The sequence below is a fragment of the Mytilus galloprovincialis genome, chromosome 5 (genome assembly GCF_965363235.1).
Source record: "Mytilus galloprovincialis chromosome 5, xbMytGall1.hap1.1, whole genome shotgun sequence".
Lineage (NCBI taxonomy): Eukaryota > Metazoa > Mollusca > Bivalvia > Mytilida > Mytilidae > Mytilus > Mytilus galloprovincialis.
This window is the reverse complement of record NC_134842.1, coordinates 54301891-54319120: the sequence shown is the minus strand read 5'-3', so window position 1 is coordinate 54319120 and position 17230 is coordinate 54301891. Positions and strand designations below refer to the sequence as shown.

At 31.4% G+C, this 17230-nt stretch overlaps 1 protein-coding gene across 1 annotated transcript; it reads left to right on the top strand.

Annotated features, from left to right (window-relative positions):
* The first annotated feature begins 11473 nt into the window (after positions 1 to 11473).
* On the top strand, positions 11474 to 15206 carry LOC143074080 (flavin-containing monooxygenase 5-like). The gene is made up of 6 exons (XM_076249626.1): positions 11474 to 12041; positions 12392 to 12447; positions 12757 to 12944; positions 13204 to 13556; positions 14212 to 14312; positions 14853 to 15206. Exons 1-6 carry the CDS (start codon positions 11474 to 11476, stop codon positions 15204 to 15206), a joined length of 1620 nt encoding a protein of 539 aa, XP_076105741.1.
* The last annotated feature ends 2024 nt before the right edge of the window (positions 15207 to 17230 follow it).

The window sequence follows — 17230 nt, the reverse complement described above, 5'->3', positions numbered from 1 at the left end:
CAAAATTCCTAAAAGTTTTGCCAAATACAGCTAAGGTAATCTAAAGCCTCGGTATTAAAACAATTCAAAATTTTGTAAACAGTTAATTTAGAAATATAACCATAGCAATGAAAGCAACTTTTGACAAACGAGGTAAAATTTATGTCGATGTTGGGAGCACGTACAATGTATTATTAATTTCATATGACGGAAAACATAGCAGACAGGTACTTTCTAAAGAAGACGGAATAATGAATACGATGAGTATTGACTTCGATTTAAAAAGAAATCGTCTAATTGTTGTTTCTCTATTAAGAGATGTTGTTATTTATAACTGCTCGTAATCTTTTTGTTTATCATATTTGAAAATTAGAAATTTTATCACAATTAACAATTGATAGAATGAAGTCAAATTAAAAAGTACATTATGTTGTTTAATTATCAAAATGCATTGCTAGGCAACAAAATGAGGACTGAAACTCAAGGAATAATAAGAAAACATGAAAAGGCTTTCGATAGCCATAAGTAAATTGTAAGAAACCGTTTACTTAAAATTGTTGAACAAATTATACAATTAAATGGATATTGTCCTTCCCTGTTGTATTCAAATGTTTTAATATGAAACCATTTTTCTGTTGAAGATGAGTTGTCGGATTTACATTAATTGATAATGATCATGACCAAGACCTAATAGTGAAAAACAAAAGTGATACAAAGTATATATAAGTTATTGCTCAAATACGACAAAACCAAGTATAAAGTATCCAATGTTTGTTTTATGGACATCAATGTCAGGTTTGCCTGGTGGTAGTTATCTGACCAACTGGTGCTTAAAAAGACAGTCATTGTATTAAAAGTCTGCTTACATTTTTGAAGATGAATCGTCTGGCGTACAAAACTATAAGATGAGGGTTTTTTTTATTGATAAATAAAATGCAAAAGATCATACTTTTTATTATAATATTATAGCAAAATCCACAAAGCTTCCAGGCCTAAAACTTAATATCAGCGATATTAAACTCGTCCATGCAAAACCTTTAGAAATTTTTTCAAGATGTTCGTAAAATATCTAGAAAAATACATAGGTAAGTATGATGGCAAAAGGAATTAGGAAGACCATGTGCAGTTTCTTCGTAACTAGATGTGGTATTTCGTTACATAAGGTTGCATTTGGTTTTTTTATGTAATAAGTACCACTAGGTCAGTATATAGGTATATATAAGTAATAACGTCATCTTAATGAGATAAATGATATCAACTGTTTATACATAAAAGCTTATAACATGTTTAAAGGTACAAATACCTCCTTTTTAATGATATTTGTGTCGATAAGTATCGTTGGGCACATCTTTCATTCGAGATTTGGTCTCGTATCTCATATACGTAAGTGCATAGCATTTTCAGTTATACGATATTTGTTTCACTAGGTAACTATGTCACCATAACTTGGATATCAAATTAAGCCAACTTTGCAAAATTGAAACTAAAAATAACGATTATGAAATAGAGGCAAAGAAAAGAGGCACATGCCCATGTAATTTGGTTTGAAAAATAAGTTATGGGGAAAATGCATAAAAAATTACAATTGCATGCAACACATGATCTTCTTTTTGTATTTGTTTTTATCGACATGATATGACTGTTACCTTTAGATTGTGTGTCCTTAAAAAAATTGTCATTTCGTTTAAATAAATATAAGAAGATGTGGTATGAGTGCCAATGACAATTATCCATTCAAATTACAATTTAAAAAAGTAAACCATTATATGTCAGAGTACGGTTTTCAATACCGAGCCTTGGATCACATCGATCAGCAAGCTGTAAAGGGCCCCAAAAATGACTAGTGTAAATAAATAGTTATGAAAGTTACCAGGTTATAATTTAATACGCCAGACGCTTGTTTTGTCTACATAAAACTTATTAGTGACGCTCAGATCAAAATAGTTGGAAAGCAAACAAGTACAAAGTTGGAAAGCATTGAGGACCCAAAATTTCTTAAAGTTGTGATAAAAACGGCTACGGTAATATATGCCTGGGATACGAAAAGCCTTTATTATTTCGAAAAGTTCATACATTTTCAAACAATCAATTTATAAAAATGACCATATAATTGATATTCATGTCAATACCGAAATTTTGACTACTTGGTTGGTGATACCTTCGGGGACGAAACTTCCACCAGCAGTGGGATCGACCAAGTGGTGTAAATAGTTATCAAAGGTAACAGAATTATAATTTAATACGCCAGATGCGCGTTTCGTCTCCATAAGATTCATCCGTGACGCTCAGATCAAACTAGTTAAAAAGCAAAACAAGTACTATTTAAACAGGAATATCAGCGGTCTTATCTATATAAAAAACGAGAAACGAGAAAATTCAACAACCAAACAATGATTAACAACAACTGCTTTATAATTATTCTTTTAAACATAAGAAATTATAAATAAAAGGTAGAGGATTATGTCACTCATATAGCATAGATTGATGGTAAAGGTGTTGATATTTTATTTTTTTGATTTATATTTTTTTTATATTTCTGTTAAGATAATGAAAGATCTGACAAGGAGAGACATGTAGAAAAAAATATGAAGAATCACAGTTCCTGAATGATCTTAGTGTTTTTGTAGAACTATTATAGGCCTTTAACTAAAAATCTGCTGCAAGAGTTTTAAAACTTTTTTTTATGTTTTTACAGGATAAGACATTGTTATATTAATTGTATTTTGGATGTTATTAATTGTATTTCTAAAATGTCAAATGTATGTATGTTCGTTTAAAATATATGGACATTTGAAAAAAAGATAGACTCCAAAAGATAAGTCTGCTTTTGTATCTGGTAATTCGTCATCTTGAATAGGTACTTTTCAAATATAAAAAAAGGAGTCAATTTGCGCTGAGAATATGTTCAAAGGTACAGATATATTTTTAGTATAGTATTCGTGTCCCTTAGTAACATTCGTACAAATCAGTACGCACCTGTTTCTTTTGATATTAGGTATTGTATAACATATCTGTAAGTGCAAACCATTTTCAGTTATACGACATTTGTTTCACTAGGTAACTATGTCACCGTAACTCTGATATCAAATTTAGAAAGTTTTGCAAAATGTAAACTTAAAGTAACGAGTATCAGAGTATGCAACAAAGTAGAGAGAAAAGAGGTGCATGTACATACTCATTGGTTCGAAAAATAAACAGTATATTTTATGCATAAAATTTTTAATTTGCATGCAAACTTTTTTATTTGTTTTTATTGGTAGTTCATAACTTGTCTAAAGATTGTTCTTCCCTACAAGGCCTAGACTTGTCATTTCGTCATGATTAAGAACAATATTTATTCTTTTGAACCTTAGAAACAAATTCAACGTAATGGATTATTTTACTACATAGCATAGATAAATTGTACAGGAGTTGCAATTTATAGTGTTCAACAAATAAATGCACAAGTTCTGGTAAAATTACTGCAGGGTCTGACAAGCAGTGTGGAAAAAAATAAAGAGTCAAAGTTTTGAATGGTCTTTTTACAATTATTATAGGCCTTAAACCAAACATCTGCTGCAAAAGTTTAAAAAGTTTTTAAATTTTAAAAGGATAATAAATTGTAACATTTTTAAATTTCGAATTAATTTTTGTCCGTTACAAATATATAAACATTTGAAAATACATATGATCTCATTGGGAAGTCTGTTTTTGTATTTGGGTAGGTACAAACCATACATTCGTCATCTTATAAAAGACCTTTTCAAATTTAAATAAATTTAATGAAATTATGTCAAATGTGTGATTGACAAAGGTGTGCGTATATATATCTTTAAGAAAAAAAAATGACATTTTAAGACAATTATCTCAATACTATCCTCATTATCAAAATTAAATGCACAAATCTTTTTTCCTCAAAGAATAAAATTTTAATATCTACAAATGAGTTTATAGATGTATGCGCATTTATCCATTTCAGCTTTTCTAGCTGAGTATCTCAATTCGTCAATTTTTAAACATATAGGATTTGCTATTTTGAATGCACCGGTTAACATACATAACAGTACAACATTAAATTACTGGTTCTGTTTTTTTTTCAGTGTGAAGACATAAATTTACAATCATAATGAGTAAATTTGTATAATTTCTACATCTTTGACACCATTTTTCTCTAATTATTTGTTTAGCACTTTTCTTAATCATATTTTACCATACCAATATTCGGTGTTCTTAACAGTTTATTAATTCTCTATATTCCTTACTTTTAATCCATTCTGCAAAGTTCTTAAACATAGTACATTAGGGTTTGGGTGAACTTAATCTTTTTATTTGAAAGTGATCACATTATACACATCAGTACGCACCTGTTTCTTCCGAGATTTGGTATCCTATAACATATATCTGTAAGTGCAAACCATTTTCAGTTATACGATATTTGTTCCACTAGGTAACTATGTCACCGTAGTTTTGATATCAAATTAGGCAACTTTGCAGAATAATAACTAAAAATAACGATGATGCAACAGAGGATAAAAAAGAGGCATATGTACATACTCATTAGTTCGAAAAATTAATAGTTTAATTTATGTGGAAAATAGATTAAAAAAAAATAGATTTGCATGCAACACTTTTTTTATTTCTTTTTATTGGTATTCATCAACTTCCCTTAAGATTGTTCTTCCCTACAAGGCTTGCCATTTCGTCATGATTTAGATCAATAACTTAATATTTATTCTTTTGAACCTAAGAAATAAATTCAAGTTAAAGGATCGTTTTACCCGGATTTATTTCCCCTCAATCGAGTTTTGAACACCGGTATACTACTATTGCATTTATTTATAGATTTGTGAATATGTATCAATTTCAGCTAATCCAATGTTGCCCAATTTGTCAATTTTATAACATATGCTCTTTTGAGCGAACTGCATAACATTACAGTACAACATTAAATGTCATTACTTCATAAGACATTGAATGTGTTAAATGGTTACATTTTCTCTTAATATTATGAAGCAATTTTCTCAATCGTATTTTGCCACACCAATATACGACGTTCTTGACAGTTTAACATTTTTTTTATATTCTTTACTTTTAATTCATTCTGTAAACCGCATCCAAACCCTCATGACAAGTGTATTATGGTCCTATTCTACGTTTGTAAGAACTTTATCTGTTTTGTTTTTTTGTTTTTTTTTAAGTGATCACATTATCATTAGACATTTGATAACTGTGTCACTAGGTATGTTGGCCATTTGTAAATATCAAGTTTGTAACATTTATCATCAAAGAAACAAAATTTGTCCTTTAATGACGTAATATAATGAGAGGGATGATGTATCGTTTTCTACATTCAATAAATCAAAACTTTGATGGGTCCAAGGACACCATAAATTATGAAATTTTAAATAAAAAAAATGTTTTTACAGACGTTTTGTTTAAAAGAATGTATTTCTTCTAGGTATGCAAGAGTCAACACATTTGATTGATTGAGGTTTGCCTTGATCATATCAGTACACAAGGCTGTATTGTGCCACTCAAAACATTTATATAGTAACAGATCAATTCGCCGTTTCAGAATCTAATTCAAAAGTTAGACATTATGGGTAATATTTTCAAAAGCGTACACCAAAGCATTTTAATTGGTTTAAAACGCTATAAACAATGGAAATTCAACCAATGACGTAACGTTATTTTCACTTTGGGGTACGAACAATGAAATTACCCATGATGCCTTAGATTCTGAAACGGCCAATTCCAATATTAGGTAGAGGAGCTTGATTGCATTAATCTTGTAATTCCGTCCGTCCATCAATCTTTTATTTGGTCCAACAAATATTAATTTGCCTCACACAATATCGACGCTGGGCTTCCGAAATGTGGTGTATGACTTCTTTGGCTAAACTACTTTTATGACACAAATCGTCATGGCAGAAGGAAATCTTTGATATTCCAAGATAGCATACAGTTAGATCAATCAAAACGTTTAAAATATGACATGTTACAAAATTGCCAATCTCAGTTGTTTTTAAAGTTTGTTTCCAAAGTGTTTGATAAAAACTGGAAAATTGTTGTATAATGGATGTGGGAAACGATTACTTTTACATTTCTTCATTTCCGTGAAAATAAATACAGTTTTGGAGTAATTCAGAGATGTAAAAAATTTTAAATCACTGCCATTTACAAAAACGTTCACATACGACATTTATGAAGCATGTTTTTCAACCAACTTTTCAAAGCCAGTTTGTAAGATTTTTTATCTTGTTTTTCGAATCAGCATATATTTTTACAGATATATCCATCTTCTACTTACAGAACTAATTCTTATTTGGTCGAAGCTGAATATTGATATGCTGTATTGTTAAATAATACAAACAATGACTTTTGATACGTCCTTGTTTGCAGTCTGTTTAAGAAGAAAAACACATATGTAATATGCAGAAATTACTCCAACCATGCATCCGTGGTGTAACGAGGATATATAAATATGTACTATTTCCCCTAAATACTACAATGTAGTTGTTTGTCTTTCTGTTCTCCATAGCAGACCCAGTTAGCATTTAACATCTGTGTGTTTAAGTTGTAGGTGGTCAATTACAAGTACAACACAAAATATGTGCCTTTATCCAATTTTGTCAGAAGCATAAAATTTGTCATGTTCGTTATTCTGGTCGAACCTCGGAACCTACTTATTTTTTTAAAAAATAATTGGTCCATGCACTCGTTTTTAAATTAAATCAGTGTGAATGATAAAATATGTCACAGTTTGACGTCGCAAAAATAACATTTTACGTTAGCAACGTCATTACTACCCCTGTAGCTATATCGTATGCCCTTAAGGTTGTTCTTCGCTACAATGCCTAGACTTGTCATTTCGTCATAATTTAGAGCAATAACTTAATATTTATTCTTTTGAACCTAAGAAATAAATTCAAGTTAAAGGATCGTTTTACCCGGATTTATTTCCCCTCAATAGAGTTATGACTTTTGAACACCGGTACACTACTATTGCTTTTATTTATAAATTTGTGCAAATGTACCCATTTCAGCTAATCCAATGTTGCCCAATTTGTCAAGTTTATAACATATGTTTATCGATATGCCCTTTTGGGCAAACTGCATAACATATAATACAACATTAAATATCATTACTTCATAAGACATTGAATTTGTTAAATGGTTACATTTTCTCTTAATAATATTAAGCACTTTTCTCAATCGTATTTTGCCACACCAATATACGACGTTGTTGACAGTTTATCATTTTTTTATATTCTTTACTTTCAATTCATTCTGTAAACCGCATCTAAACCCTTATGACAAGTGTACTATGGTTCTATTCTACGTTTGCAAGAACTTAAATTTATCTGGGTTTTTTTTTTAAGTGATCACATTATTATTAGACATTTGATAACTGTGTCACTAGGTATGTTGGCCATTTGTAAATATCAAGTTTGTAACATTTATCATCAAAGAAACAAAATTTGTCCTTTAATGATGTAATATAATGAGAGGGATGATGTATCGTTTTCTATATTCAATAAATCAAAACTTTGATGGGTCCAAGGACACCATAAATTAATGAAATTTTAAATAAAAAATGTTTTTACAGACGTTTTGTTTAAAAGAATGTATTTTTTCTAGGTATGCAAGAGTCAACACATTTGATTAATTGAGGTTTGCCTTGATCATATCAGTACACAAGGCTTTATTGCGCCACTCAAAACATTTATATAGTAACAGATCAATTCCAATATTAGGTAGAGGAGCTTGATTGCATTGAATCTTGTAATTCCGTCCGTCCATTAATCTTTTATTTGGTCCAACAAATATTAATTTGCCCCACACAATATCGTCGATGGGCTTCCAAAATGGGGTATATATGAATTCTTTGGCTAAACTACTTTTATGACACAAATCGTCATGGCAGAAGAAAATCTTTGATATTCCAAGATAGCATACAGTTAGACCAATCAAAACGTTTGAAATATGACATGTTACAAAATTGCCAATCTCAGTTGTTTTTAAAGTTTGTTTCCAAAGTGTTTGATAAAAACTGGAAAATTACTTTTACATTTCTTCATTTCCGTGAAAATAAATACAGTTTTGGAGTAATTCAGAGATGTAAAAAATTTTAATTCACTGCTATTTACAAAAACGTTCACATACGACATTTATGAAGCATGTTTTTCAACCAACTTTTCAAAGCCAGTTTGTAAGATTTTTTTTATGAAAAATAAGTAATTTACAACATTTTGGAAGCACAGCGATGATATATAGAATTACTTCATCATCCGGCTTTAATGTGAGGAGATGAAACATCCGACTTTTTTTCCTGGGTCTCTCATCTTGTTTTTCGAATCAGCATATATTTTTACAGATATTTCCATATTGTACTTACAGAACTAATTCTTATTTGGTCGAAGCTGAATATTGATATGCTGTATTGTAAAATACTACACACAATGACTTTTGATACGTCCTTGTTTGCAGTCTGTTTAAGAAGTAAAAACACATGTAATATGCAGAAATAACTCCAGTCATGCATTCCTTGGTGTAACAAGGATATATAAATATGTACTATTTCCCCTAAATACTACAATGTAGTTGTTTGTCCGCCTGTTCTCCATAGCAGACACAGTTAGCATTTAATATCTGCGTGTTTAAATTGTAGGTGGTCAATTACAAGTACAAGACAAAATGTGTGCCTTTATCCAATTTTGTCAGAAGCATTAAATTTGTCATATATAAGAGAAGATGTGGTATGATTGCCAATGAGACAACTATCCACAAAAGACCAAAATGACACAGACATTAACAACTATAGGTCACCGTACGGCCTTCAACAATGAACAAAGCCCATACCGCATAGTCAGCTATAAAAGGCCCCGATACGACAATGTAAAACAATTCAAACGAGAAAACTAACGGCCTTATTTATGTAAAAAAATGAATGTTCGTTATTCTGGTCGAACCTCGTAACCTTCTTATTATAGCAAATAACAACCAATCAAATTTTCAAAAGCTACAAAACGATAAACATTAAGAATCTTACAAATACTTTACTTGGGAAAGTCACACCAGGTTTTTCCACACAAAACATTTTTTTTTCTTTTTTTTTCATAAACCAACCGCATGTTATATTCACAAAATTCCACAATCTTACGTTTTTCTCCTTTGGTATACATAGTATTTCTAATTTAGGATGAGATTTCGAAATCGCATTTATATGAAACATACACGAGTGACTTTTATAAGGATGATTACAATGTACTTAACTTTATTTTACGAACCTATTAATTTCTCCTATTTCAAAATTAATAGGATCCCATCTACTCATGTGATGGTGCTCCTACCTTGTAACACTCAGAAACTCCTCTTTGTCATTTAATATTTGTGTCATTGGGTTTTTGGGTCATTTTAAGATATCGAATTTTAGAAGTACTGATATTTGTCATTGATCTTATTCGGGGAGAAAAAAAATTGACCTTGAATTATGCAATGCACTCCTTCATGAAAAAAAGGGGAGCACAATTTTATATATCTGTAAAATAAAGATTATTTGGGTTCAATTGTTTGTTGTTGTCACACTGCTTATCACTTTTTTATTGTGGGCACCCCTCCAGCTCGAACTCCAACATTGAATTAAGGTTTATTATTGATGTTTATTCCAAAAGGACAAGTGTACACTCGGACATACAATTTGAGGTTTTCATGTCGGGGCCTGTTATAGCCGACTATACGGTATGGGTTTTTGCATTGGTAAGGGTCATACTGCCTCCTGTAATTGCTTACATCCACTTTATTTGAACTTTGGAGGATAGTTAATTCATTGGCAATCATACCACATCTCCTTATTTTTATAAAAAGGATTGATTATGAGACTGTTCAAGCCGCCAACCATTAAAAAAAAATATTGGCATTGATGCAATGTTAAAACATGAAAAACAACAAGAGGTACACATAAACATTGTCTGTATCCCTCTGTGTTTGGAGTCAACTCATGTTGGAAACCTCATTGTGACTTTAGACGAAGAACAGCAATATAAAAGCGCTGTCGCTTTGCCTTTTTATTTTTCAGTACGTGGGGCATTGTGTGCCATAAATTACTTCATTTGCCTATTTTCAAACAGTTTATAATGAATAATGTTACCCGTTTTCCAACTCTCAATAAATTCAAACAAATACAGCACTACCAAAACCCCTTCTATGCAATTTCGAATGCAATCTTGTGCATGTTGGTTCGCAAATAACAGAAGGAATAAAAGATTGAAGGAACCTTAATTAAAAAAATGTTTTCTAAAATCGAGATGGGCATAGAATTGTTAGCTTAACATATTATTCTACAGTGCTGTATTTTATAAATATAATTTTTCAATCGCTATAGTCAATAGGATATCAAATGTCGACCAGTTTATGTGTGTAACAACTATAATTAACCGTCAGGACTTCAACAACGAACAAACCCTATACCACATAGTCAGCTGTAAAAAGCCAAGATATAGTACTATATTTGCAACTTTATCACTTGAAAATGTCTGTGTCTAAAAAAAAAATAGAGAAAAAAAGAGATAGCATATCTAATATCTAATAATAATAATGTTTGTATATTCTATATTGAATTATATTACACGAAGATTTTAGCTACACAAGGCTATTTCAGTAAGGCACGATTCTTCTTCGCAGTCGGTGTCCAAGTAATGACGAATTGAATAAAAAATATTTCGACCATTGGGACTTAATTGGAGTTTTTTAAGCTTCAACCTTAAATTCGAAAAAAAAATATATAATTTAGGAACCTGTGTTACGAAAAAGTTAAAACCGATTTCGGCGTAGACACGCTTGTAAACCTACTTTTTAAGCTCGTGCAAATAAAATGTTACATTTGCCGACAGCAAACGTATATTGTCTACCAGGGAAAAAAATATGGAATAAGTCTTATTTCACTTGTAGTGATAAAAATTCTTGTTTTATTTAAGACATGCGGTCTAAAAAAAAAAAGAAAAAAATGGCATCATCCCCCCTTACAAAAAATACTGTTTCATATAGAAAAACAAGTAATATATAAAAACTCATTTACATAGGATGTAGGAATAAGTTTTAATGATAAAATATGTTATAAGGAATTTTGTTTACGACATGCCAAAAAGACCTGGTTTGTTGTCTTTATAAACAAAAATTGAATATTTAATGCTTACACGAAATAAAATATCATGTATGTTTTACAAACTTATTTAAATTTGTAATTGATGGTGAAAAATAGGGATGACGTTATAACCATCAGTGTAATTTTCACTTTCAAAACAATTTGAAATCGAGATATATGTATAAATTTCAAACAAACTACGTCAAAAGATATATCAAATGTTTTTGACACAATTTAAATTTGGTGACCTGGTCACAGAGATGCTATAAAAGCTCCATGCGCTAAGCAGTCCAACCATTGTCTTGTAGACACTGTTAACCAACAGCGCAAAGTTTTTAAGGATAAGTAAATAAGAATCTGTTGGTTATCAAAATGAAAAGAGTCGCAATTATCGGTGCAGGATGCAGTGGTTTAACTGCTATTAAATGTTGCTTAGACGAAGGGTTACTGCCAGTCTGCTTTGAACGAGAAGATGATATTGGTGGACTTTGGAACTATACAGACAGTGCCAAATATGGAAAAGGCAGTGTTTATAAATCGTGTGTTATCAACACCAGCAAAGAAATGATGGCTTTTAGTGACTTTCCTCCTCCGAAACATTTTCCAGCGTTTTTACCACATACATACGTGTTGGAGTATTTTAGACTTTATGCAAAGAATTTTGGACTTTTGAACTATATCAACTTTAAAACTGCAATAGAGAGTATTGAGCAATGTCCAGACTTTGAACAGACCGGAAGATGGAAAGTGGCATATCATTCCGCCATAACCGGACAAACTGTCTCAGAAGTATTCGATGGTGTAATGGTCTGTTCCGGGCACCATACGCATCCGTTCCTGCCTGCGTTTGATGGTGTAGAAAAGTTCCATGGTACCACAATGCATTCTCATAGTTACCGAAGTCCTCAACAGTTTACAGACAAAAAAGTTCTAGTCGTTGGTAAGTTGAAAAAATACATATTTGCAATATTTTCAAAGTTTATTTATTATTTTGTTTAACAAGTCTCCGTCTATTGGTCTCTGGTGGACAGTTGTCTTATTGGAAACCTACCATATAGTCTATTTTATATATATAATCTATATATTTATGCAGTTTTCTTTTTGTTTTAAACGAATATCTAAATTTTATGATAGAAACTTCCATATATATTACGAGATTATTTTTTTATTGCTGAAAATTTTTTTTTAAAAATTAATGGATTCTTTCATATTTATGATTTGCTATTTTTTTATGATTCTATAATTATAAACATTTGAATAATTAAAACATTAAATTGTTTTCTCTTATAGGAATTGGGAATTCAGCCGTAGATATAGCAGTTGATTTGACCAATACAGCATCACAGGTACGTCCTAATATTTTTAATTGAAATTGAAAACACTCAATTTCATATGTTGCAATTGTATATTGATAAACCAAATTAAAAACAAATACAAAATTGAAATTTATAATAATGTCTTGTCTTATGTGATGTACTGCATTGCAATCTTGTCTTATAACAATTCAAAATAAGAATTTCTATCCGTTTATCTTTTATTATATTTTGAACAAAATATGTTCTGATGACATTGCTTTTGAAATTGTGGTAAATAAGGTATCCATTATATCTTAATACTGAGTTACAAAATGTATTATATTTTGATTTCTTCTTTAGGTATACCTAAGTACAAGACGTGGAGCATGGGTTATAAGTCGCAAAGGATTCTGGGGACTTCCGGCAGATGCTGTTGCAAATAATCGGCTGCTGTTCCAGTTACCAAGAAATGTTTTACAATGGTCTGTGGAAAAAATGGCGAACTTCAACTTTGATCATGAAACCTATGGCGTCAAACCAACTCACAGGTACAAATATATTTTTATTTATTATACATATTTATTTCATTAATTATATTTATTTTATATATTTATATTAGAAATTTCCTTAGCAGAAACTCTTTTAAGCGTTATAGTATTTATCCATTTCTCATTCTTGTCCGATATTCATAATGACATTAACTCTATGAAAAAACATGTGATGGAATATTAATCCATCAAGTATATACCTTGATTTTTTTATCTCATATTTCGAAATGTTTAACAAATTTAATTCTTTTATTTGCAGACCACTAGATGCTCATCCGACAATCAATGATGAGCTGCCAACAAAGATAATGACAGGAAAAATCAAGATAAAACCAAACGTCCATAACTTTGATGATTCCGGTGTAGTCTTTCACGACGGCAGCCATGAAAAAGTTGATGTTGTCATATTTGCCACTGGGTATTCTTACAAAATCAAGTTTCTTGACGAGTCCATTGTCAATATCAATAAGAACCAGACCTGTCTCTACAAATATATGTTTCCACCACACCTACGGCACCCATCACTAGCTGTAATTGGACTGGTCCAAGCCGTTGGTGCAGTAATGCCGATTTCAGAGATGCAATGCAGATGGTACGCAAGAGTTCTCAAAGGTAATTTTGTTATATTTCTTTGCGTCATTAAAATTAGTTTTCGTGTACAAAAAAAAAACCTCAATAAATGTGAGTATATTTTTTATCAGTTTTCAAATATGTGCATAAAAATTGGCGGAACTACTTTGATGGTTTATGCTGAGTTCACACATAATTCGAATTCGATTCGCATTAACTAATTCGAACTACTTTAATTCGCATTCGAAACGTTTTACGTCCTAACGTCAATTCTATTTCGAATTACAATTGCGCGTCAAACTGCTTTACTGTCCTAACGACGGTTAACTTTTAATTCGTATTAACAAAAACGTATTTCTAATGCGAATTAGTTAATTCGAATTTGCCAATTACAATCAATTCGAATTAAAAAAGAAGAGTGTGTGAACGCGATTAGCAAAGTCGAGTCGAATTCAATTCGAATTAAATGTACGTGTGAACGAGGCATAATAGATTCCAATGCCAAAATAAGGAAAAAATCCGCATTCCGCAAATTAAACTCGCTAAAACATAAAAAATGAAACAACTCAATATTTTTTTGACATTGTTCTGCAAGCTACTCTATATTACTCGCTGTAACGTCAATCCTACAAATATACATACTTACATTTGCTATACATATTGGATGTATATATTTACAATTTGTTTAATATTCTAGGTTCTAGCACGCTGCCATCTGTTCCCGCCATGATGTCAGATATTCAAGCCAAATCAGACCATAATAACATGTATGTCAAGTCACAAAGACACACAATTCAGGTACGTCTATAAACCAGAAAGCAAAAGCATACGAAGTCCATTATTTATCAATAAATCATTAATACGGTCGTTTGTTTGCTACTGTGTATTTTCTTTCCATTTTGGAATATATTATTTCAATTTTACAACGCTTGAGAAACATGTGGAAATCAAATTTTTTCAGTGCGAATTCCTCTAAAATACTTTAAAAAATGCTTGTTTGCATCTGAAAGACAATCAGGGAATTCGTTGGTTCTTAAATACCATTATCGTCGGTCATTAAAGCTCAGTTTCAGTTTTATTGTTTTTTCCCTCAAAAATCTTTACTAACATCATTCATGTGTCTTTAACCTGATATGAATATCATAAATTGATATCTAGAAAAGTGTATTCCGATCGGTCTTACAGAAAAAAAATGATTAATCTTATCTAAAGAATCTTCACACAACAAATGCATGTTTTCTTCTTTGTGACAATTAGAAAACACAGAAATACATATTTTCTTAATTTTATATTTTCAAACTGTTAATTTTTATTATATTGAAAATTTAATTATTTCAGACTTTCTGGATTGACTATATGGACGAGATTGCAGATGAGGTCGGATGTAAACCCGATTTTAAATCCTTGATCCTGCGGGACCCCAAGCTAGTTTTGCATTGTTTACTTGGGCCATGTTTTCCAGCACAATATAGACTTAACGGACCAGGGAAATGGAACGGTGCTAAAACGTCAATTTGCGGTGGTATGGAACGGTCCCTGGCACCACTAAAATCATCCAACGTTCTGCCCAAAAATGCCAAATTAGTTGACGATTGCTCACGTGACATTTGTATAACTATTCCAAAAGGACTGACATCTTATTTTCTTTTACTTTTTGTGGTCTTTTTGTTGTTATGTGTATGTCTTGTTTGAGCAATTCAAAACATAATTATATATGATTGTCTTTCAAAGAAACTGTGATAAAGGATTTTAAAGTTCTTATGATTTGTAGATTAAATGAATTTTCTTACTCATTTTAAATGTCTTTTTTATAATATTTTTTTTCTTGATGTAACTTCTTTGTGCCAAATATGAATTCAATAAAACCATTATATTAACATGTGTATTATTTTTGTGTGTGCAACAATTCACAAACGTAGGGCAAATAAACGAGAATTCTCTCTCTTTGTTCGAATTGTTTCACTGACGTCCATTCTGTGAAATATATGTGCTATTTGATTTTTAAAATTCAGTTTTACATATTTAGTTTTATGAAATGTTTTGACAGCATATTTCGCAACTAAGCCACCTATATTTACAGCTTGTTTAAGACCGGACCCAATGATTTAACAATTTGATAGTATATGGGTTCATGTATATCCGGTATGTGGGTATACATTAAATAGTAAAGAAAGGATATGGGATTACCACCATTGTCAATAAATAGGTATATGAACATCAAAACACAAAAAGCAAAGGAACAGCGCTTTCATTTCAGTTCTTCATCTTAAATCCACAGTGAAGCCTTCAACACAGAGCAAACGAACCTTAGCCTAACTGAAAGTTTAGGACGGCCCCAGCTCCACATATTAGAAGTATAATTGTACCAGTTTTTAAGTGTTACATCTAAGTCAATCTGTAAGTTTCTGTAAAGTTTGTTGTCGTTTGGTATTGGTCTTTTTGTCGTTTTCCCTTTTTGAAATAACACTGTTATCATTCGAATTGCGTTTTTCCTTCCCCCTTGTGTATATATAGTGTCCCTTTTTGCACTAACACACTACCAGCAAACATGAAAAATACTATTGCACAAGATCATGTTTTTCTCTGGCTGTTTATGACGTCTTTACACTAAATCCATTCGATGTTGGATGTGTACGGATTGATAGTTTAGTCTTAGATGCATGATTTTTTATTACAAATGTAGTTGTTAGTGGCTTTAAACTAGCTGTCAGATAACTGCGAGTACTCTCAGATCTGTTCATTGTGTCTTTTGTGTCGGGATGTATAAGTACCGGGCCATGTCCACTTGTATTTTTGTCCATCTGATGAGTTAAGCCTTTTTCAACTGATTTTTATAGTTCGTTCTTATGTTGTACTGTTATACCACTGTCCCAGGTTAGGGGGGGTGGGACCCCGCCACATTATTTATGTATGTGCCTGTCCCAAGTCAGGAGCCTGTAATTCAGTGGTTGTCGTTTGTTTATGTGTTACATATTTTTTTTTCGTTCATTTTTTTTACATAAATAAGGCCGCTAGTTTTCTCGTTTTAATTGTTTTATATTGTCTTATTTGGGCCTTTTATAGCTGACTATGCGGTATGGGCTTTGCTCTTTGTTGAAGGCCTTACGGTGACCTGTAGTTGTTAATGTCTGTGTCATTTTGGTCTTTTGTGGATAGTTGTCTCATTGGCAATCATACCACATCTTCTTTTTTATATCTTATAGTTTATTCATAATTCTTTTCAAAAAAGATAAATGTTGATTGATTAACATCAAGTGCCTGCCTATCAGTAATTTTCTTAATTCCAGTCAACCCTTTGGAGTACAACTTCTATCAATCCTGGCTATTATTTATTGAATTCCGAACTTGGATTTAGTATGGAAATGGGGAATGAGTCGGACACAACAACCCTATCAAAGAGCAGAAAACAGCCCAAGCCCATTAATGGGTCTTCAACACTGTGGGAAAATCTCGCACTGTGAGACCCTAATCGTTCTTATTTCAACTTAATTTTTCTCGATGTGATTTAAAGCTTGACGTTTTCTCCTAATAGTGGACTGTTTTGGCTGCAATGGGTTAGGTATTTTTTTCGGCGTACCTTTATATGGAGATAATGCAATGCGAATATACAGAAGAACCCAGATCCCTAAAACCAGTATCCATGTTTTACGAAATATATAAAATTATATTGATATTTGATTAAATAAATAAAACGATTTGATGTTCGTGCAATACAT

Bases quoted from the DNA above. Each gene is read 5' to 3' on its own strand.
- LOC143074080 (XM_076249626.1), top strand. From the start codon at position 11,474: ATGAAAAGAGTCGCAATTATCGGTGCAGGATGCAGTGGTTTAACTGCT. The intron at 12,042-12,391 runs GTAAGTTGAAAA...TTTCTCTTATAG, and splicing joins CAAAAAAGTTCTAGTCGTTG to GAATTGGGAATTCAGCCGTA. The intron at 14,313-14,852 runs GTACGTCTATAA...TAATTATTTCAG, and splicing joins CACAAAGACACACAATTCAG to ACTTTCTGGATTGACTATAT.